The sequence below is a fragment of the Malaclemys terrapin genome, chromosome 24 (genome assembly GCF_027887155.1).
Source record: "Malaclemys terrapin pileata isolate rMalTer1 chromosome 24, rMalTer1.hap1, whole genome shotgun sequence".
Classification (NCBI taxonomy): domain Eukaryota; kingdom Metazoa; phylum Chordata; order Testudines; family Emydidae; genus Malaclemys; species Malaclemys terrapin.
The window spans coordinates 4,284,109-4,301,890 of record NC_071528.1 but is presented as its reverse complement, the minus strand read 5'-3'; the positions used below and the strand labels follow the sequence as shown (position 1 = coordinate 4,301,890).

The 17,782-nt window shown below is 53.5% G+C and overlaps 1 protein-coding gene across 1 annotated transcript; it reads left to right on the top strand.

Moving 5' to 3' along the window:
- The first annotated feature begins 2,062 nt into the window (after positions 1–2,062).
- Positions 2,063–5,327, top strand: MRPL54 (mitochondrial ribosomal protein L54). Its single transcript, XM_054013516.1, has 3 exons — positions 2,063–2,229; positions 3,321–3,477; positions 4,989–5,327. Exons 1-3 carry the CDS (start codon positions 2,127–2,129, stop codon positions 5,119–5,121), a joined length of 393 nt encoding a protein of 130 aa, XP_053869491.1. The 5' UTR covers positions 2,063–2,126; the 3' UTR covers positions 5,122–5,327.
- Positions 5,328–17,782: the final 12,455 nt, after the last annotated feature.

Here is a 17,782-nt window from a genome sequence, read left to right as displayed (position 1 = left end):
CTCTGTCTTCATCCTTAGCCTTGGCTATAACCTGATTCCGCTCTACTTCAGACAACAGGGTTCTCATAAGTATATTACAATCATCCCAGTCAGGCTTATGACTAGCTAGACATCCTTCAAAGATAGAAATGAACTTGCTTGGATTCGTTGAGAATTCTCCTGCCTCTGCCTTAAAAGCAGCTAGATGTACAGGGTCAAAAGGTACATGCGAGTAGACAGATACTATCTGTGCTGGCCGTTCTTGTGTTCCGGGACGGGCTACCACACTCTCAGTAATCAACGGATACAATCCCACGGGGGGGGGGGGGGGGTACTCTCTGAAGCCTGTGGGGGTGGAGGAGCCGAAGGGGACACCGATTCTGGCATTACAACAGTGGGAGGGTTCTGGGGTTTAGCAGCCGTTACTACCGAGCCTGTCGGAGTCAAATGGCACTTGAGCAAAATATCAGTCCTATTTCTTAACACCATAAACGTATACGCATAGAGATGTTCATTCCATTTACCGGTTCTCTGACAAAACAAAAGCAATTGAAGGATCGTGTTGTAATTAAGTGATCCTTCCGGTGGCCACCTTTCTTGGCACTCTAGCTGGTACTGAGGCCAATCAACTGTACAGAACCTTTTCAATTTACTTTTAATCAACTGATCAGATCCAAACACCTTCCAGTTCACCAGAATGCATTCTAAAGGTGTACACTGTACCCTGCCGGCTGTACTCTGTCCCTGCCCCATACCAAGGGAGACTCTGGGCGTCCCCAGGTCACAACAGATAAGTCCCCACTGGACTGTTCCTACCTTATCCAAGGGTCCGGTTCTGCACCGTCACCGTCGCCTTATCAACGGGACCGGTTCCTCACCGTCGCCCGCAGCTGCTTCTCCACTGTCTGTGTGCGTTGCACCGTTGTGCCCTCCGGGGTCGAGCAAACCACGTCTCCGCCGAGGCCCCCGATGAAGTCACCGGTGCGTGCTGGGCGTCGGTCGTTGCTGTAATCCGTCGGCCACCAGGAGGGATCCGGGCAAGGCTAAATTTCAGCATCGAGCCCACCCAGGGACGCCAAAACTGTTGCCTGCCCTAAAGGGCTCAAGGGGACAACAATGGTCCGTCGCCCGGTGTGCTTGGCACCAATAAAGACACCGAGGGGAGAAAGCAAGCCAAGTTGGAGTTTGGGGGTTCAGATAGGCCCAGAGCAAAAGAGCTTCATCGGTACTTGTGGCCTTCCACTCTGCCGAGTTACCTGGTAGCTATGCCTAGTGGACCCCAACAGCTGTGTGACAGCCCCCCCATCCCCGAGGGGTCCCCCCCCCCGGTATGTCACAGCAGGGTAATGTGCGTACTGAATGGCAGGGGTTGCCAGAGACTGGCTGGGAGAGGCCTTTGGGGATGGAGGAAGCAGCACTAAGGTACATGCCAACCTCCCTACAGAGGAGGGGCCGTGCCCCGCAGGTGTGGGGCAGGGAGCTGGGACAGTGCACGGTGGGTCATTGTCTGGCCCAGGCCCTTCCTAGCCGGAGGCCGAGGCCGAGGCATTTTCTTCAGGTCACCTTCCGCTGCAGCTTGGCCATGGGCCCCTATAGCCACTAGCCCAGCCAGGGATCCCAAGTGGGGATTGTCACGGCTGGCTCCTCCCTGCCGCCAGCAGCTCTTCACTGCCAGGGAATTCCTGAAATCCTGTGTGCCCCTCCCCCACCCACCTCCTGGGGCTGTGAGTGCCACTGGCCAGTCCCTCCCCTCAACCCCCCCCAATGAGGGGGGCAGGGAGCAGCTGGGACCCACACATGTGCACACCACTAGGGTGACCAGACAGCAAGTGTGAAAAATCGGGACAGGGGGTGGGGGATAATAGGATCCTATAAGAAAAAGACCCCAAAATCGGGACTGTCCCTATAAAATCAGGACATCTGGTCACCCTAAGATTGACACGAAACAGAGTTCGGGCCCTTGGCAGAGACTTTCCCCACCTCCAGCCTGCACAGCCGAGGGGAGGGGGGAGTCAATGAACTACACCTCCCAGCATGCTCTCTGTTCTCTCCCGGACTGCAATTCCCAGCCTGCCCCGGGCCTGCCCGGCGGGTTGCGGGCCGGAGGCCGGAGCGGAGTCCCGCGTGTGCAGCTGCGAGCGGGGCCCATGGCCGCCCGGGCGCTGGTGCGGGCTCTCGGGGCCGGGCGCTGCCTGGGCGCCGCCGCCGCCCCCTGGCGGGTGCGGGCCAATGGCTATGCCAAGAAAGCAGGTGAGCGGGGGGCCCTGGGGTGCGCTGCGGGGCCGGGACTCGGCTGGGCGCTCCCTGCTGCCCTTCCCGGGATCCCAGACTCCCGGCAGCCCCCCGGGGCCCCCAGTACTGGGCAGCGGGGCCCAGCAGCGTTTCCAGGGTGTGGCTGTGTCCTCCTGGCCCCCGGCGCAGCCTTGGCCGGATTTTCTTTCCTAGCAATCCCGTGCCTCCGAGATCCACCCTGCCCAGGGGGGAGAACATCTGCCCTGGGTGCAAGCCGGGGGTCAGGACTCCTGGGTTCTGTTCCTGCTGGCGGATCTCTGCAGCCTCTCGGGCGAGTTTCTCTTTGCCGCTCTCTGCCTCAGTTTCCCCATGTTGCAAATCCATAATACCAACCGCATTGGGGAGGTAGGATTGGCCCAGAGTTGGGGCACTATCCATGGATTCAGGAGACCTGGGAGCCAGAGACCTCCTGTGTGACCCCGGGCCAGCCTCGGTTCCTCACCTGGAAAAGGGGGGTCCATAGGCCTGTCCTGCCTCACGGGGCATTGGGAAGATAAATACACTACAGATTGTGAGGGGTCACGTACTATAGTGATGGCATCACATGAGCACTGTAGATTGATGCCCATTTTGCTCTGTGCTGAGGTCTTCCCAAGTGTGTTTGGACATCAGCATGGTGGAGGGTTTAATATGCCTACTCCGACTGCCCCCACAAGAGAGGCTCATTGTTTTGCGACACAGTGGCCTGGAATCTCAGGGAGAGAATGTGACCCTAACTGGACTGAGAGCTGCCTTGATATCATGGTGACGGGCACGTCAGAAATTCATAGGATTCTGCTCCTTGTGTTGCGGTGGGCTGGGCTTATGGGGAGTCAAAGCGAGAAAGTCCAGTGGGGCAGTTGTAGACATTTGGGGTTTTCCCTGTCAGTGGACGTGCCTCCAAAGCTGATCACTTGTGTAGCGAGAGCATTTGGTCTCTGCCCCCTAGGAAGCAGAAATCGCAGGCAGAGGAATTTGGTAGCACCATTGCTGCTCCCCGTAATAGTCCGGTGCCTCCCCAGCGCCGAGGTGACCGGACTCCGGGCTGATGTCTGTGCTTGTCTCTGCAGTGCCGAAGGCCAAAGGGAAAGGCTTCAGTAAGGAGGAGATGAAAGGCCCGGAGGTGTGCAAGGACCCCGTGCTGCTCACCACGCATGCCATGGGAGTGAACTTCTACAGACAGGGCCCGGAGGTGGCTCTGAAGGACGACTCTGAGTATCCTGATTGGTGGGTGATGCCTGATCTGCCCTCTCCCAGCCACTCAAGGCACATGGGACTAGTGCAGCGTTTCCCAAACTGTGTTCCGCACGATGTGAACAGGTGTTCCGTGAAAGACTCTTGCACTTGATTTTTGTACTACTTTATACGCGCTTTCCAGTTAGAAATTGTTAGTTCAAGTTATTTTAAATTGTATTTTTGCTTTGTTTTATAAAATAAAATATATTTGAGCATAAATAACGCAATTTTTAACGACTACAACATAATATTATAAGTGTTCCGTAATAGGCTAAAAAGTGTTCTGTGGCCAAAACAGTTTGGGAAACGCTGGACTAGTGGTTAGAGCAGGGTCCTGGGAGTCAGGACTGCTTGGTTCCATTGCTGGCTCCATCCCTGACTCCCTGCGAGACCTTGGACCTGACTGTCCCAGTCCCTAACGTGGGTTGTGATATATTGTGCCCCACAGCTCGAAGGTGCTACGGGGAGAGCAAGGTGCTGAATAACTCGGGTTGTGAGCTCCCCGGGGCAGGGACCGGGTGCTTTGTGGTGTGTTTGTGCAGCCCTAGCACAGCGGGGGCTTGGGCCACAGCTGGGGCGCGTCAGTGCTACCGTAATACACCTAATAGATAATGTAGAGCCCCTATAGCACCATGGGGTCCTGGGTAATGATGGGGGCTCTTAGGCACTACCGTAATACACCTAATAGATAATGTAGAGCCCCTATAGCACCATGGGGCTCCTAAGCGCTACCAGAATAGAAATAATAAATGCACAGAGCTGTCACCCCCTCTACAAAGGTGTCCCCCCGCTACGCTGGCACCCCTGCACTTGAGTCAGTGTCTGACTCAAGCCACCTGCAATGCTATTGCTATATCCCGGCCCCCACGGCCCCCTACAGAACCAGGCAGCGTCTCCCCTGTGGCCTCAGAGGGCCCGACCCTGCCAGTGCTTAGTCCCGTGTGTTTGTGGGATTAGGCCCTGAGCAGAGAGTCCTTCCTCCCCCATCCGTCGGGGGGTGACCAACAGGGCTGGACAAGTAAGGGGAGTTTCTGGTTTGCTGGTAATTCTGAGAAGCAGGAAAAATATTCATTTCAGATGGAACAAAACATTTTGGTTTGATCTTCTCTGTTTCTCAACGTTTTTTATTATTTAATGAAAGGAAAGCTGGAAATGCCACCTCGCTTTGAACCAAAAAAATCAAAACATTTTGTTTTGAAAAGGTGGAAATGAAATGGGATCATTTTTCCCAACCAAAGCAATTTGGTGCGAGTTTCAGTGTAGCTGAATCTGCATTTTTCACCGGGGGGGGAAAAAGCTTTGTGCAAAAAATTTGGCCCATTTCTGGTGACCATGGCTAGCCTTGGGGCGCTTTAAATGACGAGGCGTGCTAGCTAGCAAGGGACTGCATGAGGCCAGGAGCCCAGCCGGAATCTGAGGGGCTGCTGCATCCCTTCGCCTGGGTCAGGATTCAGGGATTCCGCCTGGCCTGGGGACTCACTCTCCTGTGCATTGGTCCCCAGGCTCTTCCAGATGCACCTCGGCCCCCCCAAGACACTGGAGGAGCTGGACCCCGAGACGCCCCAGTACTGGAGGCTCCTGCGGAAACACAACACCTGGCGCCGCAACAAACTGAACAAGAACAAGAAGTTTTAGGGTGGGACCTGTATGGCGACATTTCTGTGCCAGGGAAGGATGCTGCACTGGGGCTCAAGGTGGGGTTTGGACATGTCCTGTGAGACGGGAAACAGATGCAGCTGGGCAAGTCCCCTGAGCTGGGATCAGCTGGCACCTCCACCCGGACAGGGTCTCTTATTTTTACTTTGAATACTGACGACAATAAATCACTGGCCGTAACTGTACAGCGTTGGTGTGTCTGTCCTGTTATCTATGCTGTGCGTTGCCTGGGGCGTGGGACCAGAGCACTTGCAAACCCAAGGCTCAGATCTTCATGCATCCCTTTCTCCATGGCATCCGGGGCCGTTGGCTCCCTTTGAAGGCTGAATCAGGGTGTGGGAGGGGATGCAAGTAGTGGTACCCTCCCAAGCTCCGCCCACAAACCGAGCTCCAGCCATTTGACACTAGTGTGAGTCCACTCATGGTGGATCTTCATAATATAGTGGTTCCTTCTCTTTCTTGCTTTGATAAATTGTTTGTCATTAGACTTCAGAGTGAACAACCCATTAGCTTAACAGAGGTTAAGGGGTGACTTGATTGCAGTCTGTAAGTACCTACATGGCAACAAATATTGAATAATGGGCTCTTCCATGTAGCAGAGGAAGGTCTAACATGATCCAATGGCTGGACAAATTCAGCTGGGCAGTAAGGCATAAATTTAGGGTAATTAACAATTTACCAAGGATCAGGGTGGATTCTCCATCCCTGCCAATTTTTAAACCAAGATAGGATGTTTCTCTAACACATCTGCTCTAGGAATTATTCTGGGGCACGTCTCTGGCCTGTGCTGTGCAGGAGGCCAGGCTAGATCACAACGGTCTCTTCTGGCCTTAGAATCTATAAATCTATGACAAAAATGGCCCGGGGTTTTGCAGAGCCGTTAAAGACAATGGCCAACTCGGGTTGTGGAGTAGCAGATGCTGCACGCCCAGCGAGCCAGGTACAAAGAGTGTAGATGGTGAGACATGGGGTTTAGGTGAGTAGAGTGCCGGACCCACCTGAACCCCCAGGTTTGTCCTCTCCGTGGCTGTATAGAAGCCAAGCAGTGCCTCCCACTGCTGCTTTTAGCAGAGTCGTGTCCTGCTGCCTCCCCTTGGCCAGAGCCTTTCACTGCGGCATGTCGCTGTGAGTGTAGTGCCTGTACTCCGCACACTGCTGTAAATGTAGACATCGCTTCAGGCCGGCATCAGTTACACGTGGCTCTGAGATTTTTTAATTTTATTTCACAGCCGTGAGACTAGAGGCTTCATTTTTAAAATCCCCCCCCCCCCCCCATGAAAGCTTGGAATTTGGGGCTCAAGGAGACAGCGTCCAGAAAGGGCTCTGCTTTGCTGATCCGCTGCGAGCCCGCATCGGTTCACATCGCATCGTCTCCATTAGACGATCTGCTGCCCCGTGTCAGACCAATGGTCCGTCTTCCCCAGTAGCCTGTCTCTGACAGTGGCCCACACCAAAGCTTCGGGGGAGCATTTAGAACAGCGCAACTATGGAGTGATTCTCCCCCTCCCACCCCCACCCCCAGTAGTCAGAGGTTTAGGGTATTCCATGTGTGGGGTTGCGTCCCCAACTATCTTGGCTAATAGCCATTGATGGACTTCATCCTCCATGAATTTACCCAGCTTTGTTTTGAACCCAGTTATACTTTTGGCCATCACAGCATCCCTTGGCAATGAGTTCCACACATGAGTTGTGCTTTATGCGAAAAGTACTTGCTCTTCCTTGTATTAGGCCTGCCGCAGATTAATTGAATTGGAGTGTTTATTTTGGGAAAGGGTAGCTAACCCTTTTTCCATGCCAGGCATGATTTTATAGCCTTCATATCATTCTACCCTTAGTCGTCTCTTTTCTAAGATGAACAGCCCTAATCTTAGTCTCTCCTTGTATGGAAGCTGTTCCATCCCTGGATCATCTCTGTTGCCCTTCTCTGGACCTTTTCTAGTTCCACTCTATCCTTTTGGAGATGGGGGCAACCAGAACTGGACAGTATTCAAGGGGCGGGTGCCCAATGGATTTATATTGTGGCATTATGATATTTCCTGTCTTATGTTCTCTCTTCCCTACCAGTCCCTACCATACTATTAGCCTTTTTGACAACAAGATGTACACCTAGGTGCTGGTTTGGAACTTTTCTGAAAGAGCTGCAAGGAACAGTGGAAGCAGTGAATGAAATTTTTTAGTATCGTCAGCAGGTTCCAGTGTGGGCCAAGGGGATTGGCTCTGTGTCCAGGCCCTAGGGCAGCCCATGCCCTGACATGGAGGATTGATTTCGGTCGCAGATTTGAATTGTGATTTAAATCAGCAAGCAGGAAACCCTGATTTTCAATAATCAAATTGCGTCTTGTTTTGCATTTGCACTTTTTAGTTATTTTCCTAAAGCAAGGTTGATTCTCATTGGTTGGTAACCATTAAAACAGGTTGGTTTGCCATTAAAATAGCCTTTATGCTAAATTTGGTACTAGCTTTTGCTAATCGGGAGGATACACTAGAACAATGCATATTTATTTAATCAATTACATATCTAAACTTAACGTTTACTCAGATTCTTAATTTTTCCTATTTTCTACCATTAGAAAACAGTGAGTGATGTGTTTCTTATTTACTAGATGATTAATTAGTTCTCCTTGTGTTAAGCTGCATTTGGATGGAAATTGGGATTCAATCAAAAATGCACAAATCCAGCATTTCAAAATTTGTTTTTTGTTCAATACGACGGTCACAGCTACGTTGGACACATACATCAGGCACCTGACTTTCTGTAAAGCTTGAAGAGCAAACGTACTGCTTACTAGTCTATGTGATTTGATGTAAAGGATCTTAGATTAGGGTAAGTTTAGGGGCCTTGACCCAGGTTGTCAATAACTTCCCATTTAAGTAGGTTTGTTTTAAAAAAGAAACATGCACTTAATTTAAATGTAAAATAATTGGATTTAGTGTGAATTCCCCTGTGCTCTGAGCCCACCTTGCTGGGAGCGTGAGGGATGCTCCTAATCTGCAGCCTCCCCCTAGCTGGTGCTTACTTGTCTCAAGGATGCCACAGAAGTTAGAAATGGGGAGGGAGGGGGATGTGCCCCATAGCTCTCTGCAAGGTAATGTGTGCCCCTCCCTTGGGGATTTACAAAGCACCCTCCGCCTCCACACGCTCTCACTTCCCCTTCCCCCCCCTTTCTCAGAGTGTGCAGTCAGAGGAGGTTCTTCCACTCACCTGACCCTGGGGAGGGGGAAGTGTATTCACCCATTCTGCCTTCAAGTTTTCTAAAAGGGAGAAGTGTCTAGTGCAGGGTCGGCGACCTTTCAGAAGTGCTGGGCCGAGTCTTCCTTTAGTCACTCTGATTTAAGGTTTCATGGGCCAGTCAGACATTTGAACGTTTTTAGAAGGTCTCTTTCTAAAAGTCTATAATAAAGAACTAAACTGTTGTTGTATGTAAAGTAAATAAGGTTTTTAAAATGTTTAAGAAGCTTCATTTAAAATGAAATTAAAATGCAGAGCCCCCCGGGCCGCTGGCCAGGACCCGGGCAGTGTGAGTGCCCCTGAAAATCAGCTCGCCTGCCGCCTTCGGCACGTGTGCCATAGGTGCCTACCCCGGTCTAGTGATCGGGGGTGGGATTGGCAGCCAGGATGCCTAGGTCAGGGGGGGCCAACCTGAGCCTGAGAAGGAGCCAGAATTTACCAATGTACATTGCCAAAGAACCCCAGTAACGCGTCAGCAGCTCCCTGGTGCCTCCCGGCAGCCCCACCACTCAGCGCCTACTTCCTCCCGCAACAATCAACTGTTCCATGTGCAGGAGGCTGGGGGGGGAAGTGAGGGCATGGCAGGCTCAGGGGAAGGGGTGGAGAGGGGGCAGGGCTTGGGGCAGAGCAGTGAGCGCCCCACATCCCACTGGAAAGCATCTACAGCTTCAGCCCTGAAGTCGGTGCCTAGACAAGGAGCTGCATATTAACCTCTGAAGAGCCGCGTGCAGCTCTGGAGCCACAGGCTGGCCAAGGTTTCCATGCCAGGATCTGCTGCGTGATACTAGGCACAACCTGTTCATGCGTCTCCCAAAAGCCCGATGCCAGGAGATCAAGATCCAGACCCACAGGCCTGAATCCTGGAGCAGAGCCCATGTGGCTGTGCCCATCCTGGCCCTTCCCCACTGCTCTGCCAATGCACCTTGATCCTTCGCAGCCCTGCACTTCCAGCCCAGGGGCCCCTCATACCCCTGCCTTCAGCTCAGCACAGAAAAGTCCAATCTCATAGAATCTCAGGGTTGGAAGGGACCTCAGGAGGTCATCTAGTCCAACCCCCTGCTCAAAGCAGGATCAATCCCCAGACAGATTTTTACCCCAGATCCCTAAATGGCCCCCTCAAGGATTGAACTCACAGCCCTGGGTTTAGCAGGCCAATGCTCAAACCACTGAGCTATCCTCCCCAGTACCCTCTCGCCCTCCTCTCATCAGCTGTTTATGTAGTTACACTAGAAACTGCTCCAGAAGTGTAGGGAGTTTGCCCTGGGGTTTGGGGCAAGCTGCAGCCGCAGTGGATCATGCAGGATTCCCGGGGCGTAGAAGGACAAAGAGCCAGTTGGTACCTGCACAGGTGGAGATGTTACTAGCAGCTCTTGGGGAACCAGGGCACAGTACCTAGCCTGTCTGACTCACGAAAGACCTCCTCCCGCCCAGCCTCTGCTTGAACCAAAACCGATGAGAAGAAAGACTTACAAAAACCAATGACAAGGCAGTGGGAGGTCTGGTCTACACTACAAGGTTAGGTCGAATTTAGCCACATTAGGTCAATTTTATAAGTAATGTGGCTAAACAACAAGCCCTGTTCCACCGACCTAAAGGGCTCTTAAAATCGACCGCTGTACTTCTCTCCAATAAGGGGAGTAGCGCTAAAATCAACCTTCCTGGGTCAAAATTGGGGTAGTGCAGAAGCAGCGCTGTGCAATTCGATGGTATTGGCCTCCGGGAGCTATCCCAGAGTGCTCCAATGTGACCACTCTGGACAGCACTTTCAACTCCGATGCACTAGCCAGGTACACAAGAAAAGCCCAGGGAACTTTTGAATTTCATTTCCTGTAGGTCAGCGTGGCGAGCTTAGCAGCACAGGTGACCATGCAGTCCCCCCAGAATCACAAACGAGCTCCAGCATGGAGCGAACAGGAGACGCTGGATCTGATTGCTGTATGGGGAGAAGAATCTGTGCAGGCAGAACTCCGAACCAGCAGAAGAAATGCTGATATATTTGCAAAAATCACACAGGGCATGATGGACAGAGGCTACACCAGGGACACACAGCAGTGCCGCGTGAAAGTTAAGGAGCTCAGGCAAGCCTATCAAAAGACAAAGGAGGCAAACGGTCGCTCCAGGTCAGAGCCCCATACATGCCGCTTCTATGATCAGCTGCATGTTATTCTGGGGGAGGGGACCCTACCACTACCCCACCACTGTCCGTGGACACCTGCAAGGGGGGAGTCTCACGTAGCACAGAGGAGGATTTTGTGGATGAGGAAGAGGAGGAGAAGGAGGAGGAGGAGAATGTGTAGCAGGCAAGTGGAGAATCTGTTCTCCCTGGCAGCCAGGACCTTTTCATCACCCTGGAGCCAATACCCTCCCAAGGCGGGTTCCTGGACCCTGAAGGTGGAGAAGGCACCTCTGGTGAATGCACTTGTAACTACACTACAGGGGTTAAAAGCAATTGTGTTTAATGTTTGATTTGCCCTGAAGAATTGGGATGCATTTGTGGCCAGTACAGCTACTGGAAAAGTCTGTTAACATCTCCATGAAGCTCTCCTGGAGGTACTCTGAAAGTCTTTGCAGAAGGTTTCTGGGGAGGGCTGCCTTATTTCATCCGCCACGGTAGGACACTTTACCACGCCAAGCCAGTAGCAAGTAGTCTGAAATCATTGCAGCACAAAGCATGGTAGCGAATGGTCCTGGGTTTTGGTCGCATTCAAGCAACATTCGGTCTTTATCTTTCTGTGTCAGCCTCAGGAGAGTGATATCATTCATGGTCACCTGGTTGAAATAGGGGAAGTTTTGTAAGGGAACAGTAAAAGGACCCCGTTCATGCTGGGCTGTTTGTGCTTGGCTAAAAAGAATCATCCCGGAGAATAGCCACGCGGTGGGGGGAGGGGTGAAGGGCTCATCCCGGAGAATAGCCACGTGGTGGGGGGAGGGGCGTGCTGCACATCCACCTCAAACCCGTGGCCCCTCCTTTTAAATGGCAAACCCAACCGACATTGCTTGCTATGGGAAAGGAGGGCGCTGCAGTTTGAAACCATTCCCACATGTTATGAAGGTGGAAGAAGCCAACCCCGCGTACCCTTTGGTTTACCATGGTTGCCTGGAAACTGAATTCTGTTGCCCAGCCGGGTGTGATGTGTCACCATACCGACAGGTGCTCAATATAAAAGGCAAAATGTGACCTTGTACCTAAAGCACATGTGCTGTCTGCTGTGAATTGCTTGATTCACTGTGAAAGAGTCTCCCTTTTGTTATCAGAAATGTATCTTAAATTGTACTCTCCGTTTTCATCCCCCCGCAGGTGCAAATGTTTCTATGCTCCCCCTATCATCTCAGTCCCTGAGGTTATCGCAGATTAGAAGGCGAAAAAAACGCACTCGCGATGACATGTTTTCCGAGCTCATGCAGTCCTATGGCACTGATAGGGCACAGCTGAATGCATGGAGGCATTCAGTGGCAGAGGCCAGGAAAGCATATAGTGAGCATGATCAAACCACGCAGGAGAAGATGCTGAGGCTAATGGGGGAACAAATGGACATGAACAGGCGTCTGTTGGAGCTGCAGGAAAGGCAACTAGAGCACAGACCCCCGCTGCATCCATTGTATAACCGTCTGCCCTCCTCGACAAGTTCCATAGCCTCCTCACCCAGACGCCCAAGAATGCAGGGGGGAGGCTCCGGGCACCCAGCCACTCCACTCCAGAGGATGGCCCAAGCAACAGAAGGCTGTCATTCAAACAGCTTTGATGTGTACTGTGGCTACAATAAGTAATGTGGCCTTGTCCTTCTCTCCTCCCCCACCCCACCCGGGCTACCTTGTCAGTGATCTCAATATTTTTTAAAATAAATAAATAATGAATGGATTCAAAACAATAGGGACTTTATTTCCTTTGCCAGCTGTGGTCGAAGAGGGGAGGGGGATTGGCTTGGGAAGTACATTCACCAAAGTTGCATCAAGGAGAAACACACAAAACTGTCACACCGTATCCTGGCCAGTCATTAAACTGTTTTTCAAAGCCTCTCTGATGTGCAGCATGCCTCAGTGTGCTCTTCTAATCGTCCTGGTGTCTGGCTGTTCAAAATTGGCCGCCAGGCGATTTGCCTCAACCTCCCACCCCACCAGAAACATCTCCCCCTTACTCTCACAGATATCATGGAGCACACAGCTAGCAGCAATAACAATGGAACTATTTGTTGCGCTTAGGTCTAACCTACTCAGCAAACAACGCCAACACCCTTTTAAGCATCCAAAGGCACATTCTACCACCATTCTGCACTTGCTCAGCCTATAGTTGAACTGCTCCTTACTACTGCCCAGGCTAGGGTGACCAGACGTCCCGATTTTATCGGGACCGTCCCGATATTTCCTTGTTTGTCCCGCGTCCCGACCGACATGCGGTCGGGACACTGGACAAACAAGGAAATGCCCCGGAGCCTAGAGCCCGGAAGTACTCGCACCACCCCCTGCCCCGACTCCGCCCCCTCCTCCCCCGATTGGCTCCCTCCCCGAATCCCCGCCTCTTTCCCGGGCTCACCATTCCCCCTCCCTCCACAAGCGCTGGAGGGAGGCCCGGGAGACTCAGGGGAAGCGCGGGGCCGGGGTGAGTAAGAGTCCGGCCTGGCCCCGAGCAGGCAGGACTCAGTTGGGTGGTAGGGCGAGGAGGGGGGCGGCCCGCGGGGCCAGGCGGCGGCTGTTCTCCCCCCCCGGGCAGCGGGACTCGGGAGCAGCCGCTGCTGCAGCTCCCACTGCCGTGGGGGAGGAAGCGGCCATGGCGCTCGGCGGCTGCGGCGCCCCCGAACCCCCCGAGCCGGGGCCTGCTGCGGGGACCCAGCAGCATGTACACTGGGCCCAGCCCCTGGCCAGTCGCGTCTGGGCTGCTGCCCAGCTGGTGCTGTCCCGCGGCGGCCCCGGGGCGGAGGCATCGGCAGCCCAGCCCCGTTCGTTCCCCTGCGGGACGGGGGGGCTGGGGCCTGCTGCCCCCACTCCGGGGCCGCCGTGGGATTGCACCAGCTGGGCAGCAGCCCAGACGCGACTGGCCAGGGGCTGGGCTGGGCGCAGCGTGCGCGCTTCTGGGTCCCCGCAGCAGGCCCCGGCTCGGGGGGTTCGGGGGCGCCAGAGCCGCAGCCGCGGAGCGCCATGGCCGCTTCCTCCCCCGCGGCAGTGGGAGCTGCAGCAGCGGCTGCTCCCGAGTCCCGCTGCCCGGGGCTGAGAACAGCCACCGCCTGGCCCCACGGGCCGCCCCCCTCCTCGCCCTACCACCCAACTGAGTCCTGCCTGCAAGGGACCAGGCCGGAAAGTTACTCACCCCGGCCCCGCGCTTCCCCTGAGTCTCCCGGGCCTCCCTCCAGCGCTTGCGGAGGAAGGGTGTTTTTGGTTTTTTTTTTGGCCCCGCCCCCCGCCACGTCACCCCCCACGTCACCCCCGCGTCCCGATATTTGTCTTTGGTGATCTGGTCACCCTAGCCCAGGCTGCCTGTGTACAGCTTCATGCGCCATGGGAGCAAGGGGTAGGCTGGGTCCCCAAGGATAACTATTGGCATTTCAACATCCCCAATGGTAATTTTCCGGTCTGGGAAGAAAGTCCCTTCTTGCAGATTTTCGAACAGCCCAGAGTTCCAAAAGATGCGAGCGTCATGCACCTTTCCTGACCATCCCACGTTGATGTTGGTAAAACGTCCCTTGTGATCCACCAGTGCTTGCAGCACCATTGAGAAGTACCCCTTGCGGTTTATGTACAGTTTGGCAAGGTGATCTGGTGCCAAGATAGGGATATGCGTTCCGTCTATCACCCCACCACAATTAGGGAACCCCATTGCAGTAAAGCCATCCACTATGACCTGCACATTTCCCAGAGTCACTACCCTTGTTAGCAGAAAGTTATTCATTGCCTTGGCTACTTGGATCACAGCAGCCCCCATGGTAGATTTGCCCACTCTGAATTGATTCCTGACTGACCAGTAACAGTCAGGCGTTGCAAGCTTCCACAGGGCTATCGACACTCGCTTCTCAACTATCAGGGCAGGGCTCATCTTGGTATTCCTGAGCTTCAGGGCCGGGGAGAGCAACTCACAAAGTTCCAGGAAAGTGGCCTTACACATGCGAAAGTTTCACAACCACTGGGAATCATCCCATACCTGCAACACTGTGTGGTCCCACCAGTCTGTGCTTGTTTGCTGGGCCCAGAATCAGCGTTCCACTGTATCAACCTGCCCCACTTCTGCCATGATGTCCCAACTGCTACATCCCGTGCTTTCAGGAGCGTCTGTGTCCATGTCCTCCTCACAATCTTCCTCATGCCGGCGGCTCCTAGCTAGCCCCTCCACATACTGCAGGATAACGTGTGAGGTGTTTACAGTGCTCATAACAGCAGTGCACAGCTGAGCGGGCTCCATGCTTGCCGTGCTATGACGTGTGCACGGGTAACCCAGGAAAAAAGGCACGAAACGATTGTTTGCCGTTGCTTTCAAGGAGGGAGGGGAAACTGACGACATGTACCCAAAACCACCTGCAACAATGTTTTTGCCCCATCAGGCATTGGGAGCTTAACCCAGAATTCCAATGGGCAACAGAGACTGTGGGATAGCTACCCACAGTGCACCACTCCATGAGTCGATGCTAGCCACGGTATTGAGGACGCACTCCGCCGACCTACTGCGCTTTGTGGGGACACACACAATTGACTGTATAAAATCGCTTTCTAAAGATTGACTTCTATAAAATCAACCTAATTTCCTAGTGTAGACATGCCCGGAGACACCTAAACCCCTGGGACAAGGGTGACAGGATTAAAGAAACTCCCCTAGCCTCATTTGCATCGAAGATGGGACAGAGGGGCATCTCCATGAGAACAGAGATTCCAAGGCAAGAACCGCACAGAACTCTGGGTCCAGAAAAGCAGGGAAGCAGTGCATGATGGGGGATCTCTGCTCCAGATGTTAACTAACCCACGCCTGCACACACCCAGCTCAGTAGTTATCAGACCAATTCTAGTAATAAATCCTTTATTGGTATCCAAAATAGTGAAGCTGCCTAATTGCATTGTGAGCTCCCTCCAAGGAAAACCGCCCCTAGCCAGGAATGAGCAGTTCCTATTGTGTAGCCTGAACCAAACACCTTTGGTATATTCCCTTGAGCCATAAGTTTACACATAAACAAATCTACAAAAACAACTAGGAGTCTGGTGGCACCTTAAAGACGAACAGATTTATTTGGGCATAAGCTTTTGTGAGTAAAAAACCTCACTTCTCCAGATGCATTCCCCCGATACATAAAAAAATCTAGTCTTCTCCCTCGAACCATTGTTGTTTCCCTACAAAAACCCTTACCCACGCTCAAGTAAGTGCTCTGATGCCTGGATCCAAAATCTGCAGCAATTCCATTGGGACTTCATCTTCTCCTGACTGATAGTGCTGGGGGCTCTGCCTAACTCCAGCACTCCGGACCCTCAGCTACCACCACCACCACCTGGGACCCCGAAGGATTCAAGCTTCACGGAGTGATGAGAACCCATCTCTCTCTCTCTCTCTCTCGGTATAGCCTTCTGACACTGACTTGTGGGATCAGTTACAGTTTTCTAAACCTGACTTTTATAATCAAATGTAAGTTAGATTTAATATTAGAACTGTTTTGTTTGTTTGGCTCTCCTATGGTTATTACCTGGCAATAAACAACTTTCATGGTTAAGTTGGTTGCTTCGCTCTCTCTCTTCCTCCAACTCCTCGTGGGTGGTTTTTTTTTTTTTTTGGCTTCCCCAGTCGCTTTGCAGCAACGCTCCTCGTACCTAAGCTAAAGATCCCTGCAGCGCCCCAAAATCCTGTGGGGTTTGCTCATCAAGTGGGTTACTACCAGAACAATTGCAACGAGAAAGTGGGGATAGGGACGTGCTGAACCTGGGACATATGAGAGTGGCGGATTGAAAATGCTGCTCGACCCAGTCTGCTCAGGCGTGCTCTGTTCCGGTGCGGTGCCCATGGCCTATGAGGGTGACAGCTTGGAGGTGCTGTTCGACCCGGCCTGCTGAGTCCAGGGACATACAAAGGGTCAGCTGGGGAGTGCTGATTAACCTGGTCCTCTCAGAGGCACTCTGTTAATGTGTGTGTGTTCGTCTGATTCTGGGGCTGGAAGAACCCAGCCCTGGGGCACCCAGGTCCTGCAGGAGAGCTCCATTGGGAGGGAACTTGCAGCAGGGAGAAGCAGAGCTCTGTATGAGAACACAAGTGACACAAGCAGTGCATTGATAGCAGAGCCGGAACAAGGAATTTTTGCACCCGAGGCAAGGGCCGGCTCCAGGCAATTCGGTGGCGGGTCCCTGAGTCCCTCTGGGAGAGAAGCACCTGCTGCTGAATTGCTGCCGAAGAATGAATGAAGCGGTGGCGGCAATTCGGCGGCAGGTCCTTCCCTCCGGCAGGGACTCAGGGACCTGCCGCCGAATTGCCGCCGAAGAAGCGGCAGTGGTAGAGCTGCCGCTGAAGCGTCGCCAATCGCGGTAGAGCTGTGCCCCTCCGCTTTGCGCGCCCGAGGCAAGTGCCTCACTCACCTTGCCCTTGTTACGGTACTGATTGATAGAATTACAGAACCTCCCACCCCCTGAAGAGTAACCCTCATAAATGAGCACACCCCAAAGTAACGGGCAAATGTGGTAACAGAGGGAACTGTTCACTGCTAAGTCCCAGGTTCCCATTCAGGCTGGGAGTCCCCAGAAGCTCCTGGGGCTAGATCCCCACGGGTATTTCTGTACCTAACTCTTGTCTGGGCCTTGGCATCTCCTGGCTGTTGACCAGCCTGTGTGTCAGTGAGGCGCAGGGAGGCCCCATGGCAAACTCCATCCCCCACGGCACAGACAGGACTCAGGAGAAGCTAAGGTTTGAACTGGTCCCCTCAGAGCAGCGCTCCCGGTGCGGGGCAGAGGGATTTTGTCCTGGTGCTGCTCATGTTGCACCTGTGGCTCAACGGAGAGCTCCGTCTCCAAAGCTAGAATTCACCTAACCAACCAAAGCTGGCCCTGCCCGGCCATGGAGTCTCAGAGACGCTGCTGTAGGCCAAGAGCGACCCCACTTCCCGCTGGCATGTGGAGGGTGGTGTGTGCGCACACGCATGCGGGAGCTGCCTGGGGCCCTGGGTAGAGGTTCCTGGTTTAGCTGGTTCCATTTGAAGGCCAGTGTCTGGTTCCCAGGGCTCAGCGGTGTGCGCTGGGCTGCGCGATGGCCGTGCAGGGGCAGCGCTGTGGGAGCAGAGGGGGTTATGCTGGGGATGAGCTGGGCCCCGGCGCTGCTGCAGTTAGGGCTCAGGAAGCCGCTCACAAAAGCAGAAGTGCCGTGTACTGCAGTGGGGGGGGGACTTTTGTTTTTAATCCTCATTTCCTGTGCGTGGGCTTCAGAGCTCGGTGACACGGCTCTGCACAGCTGGGGCGCAGGCA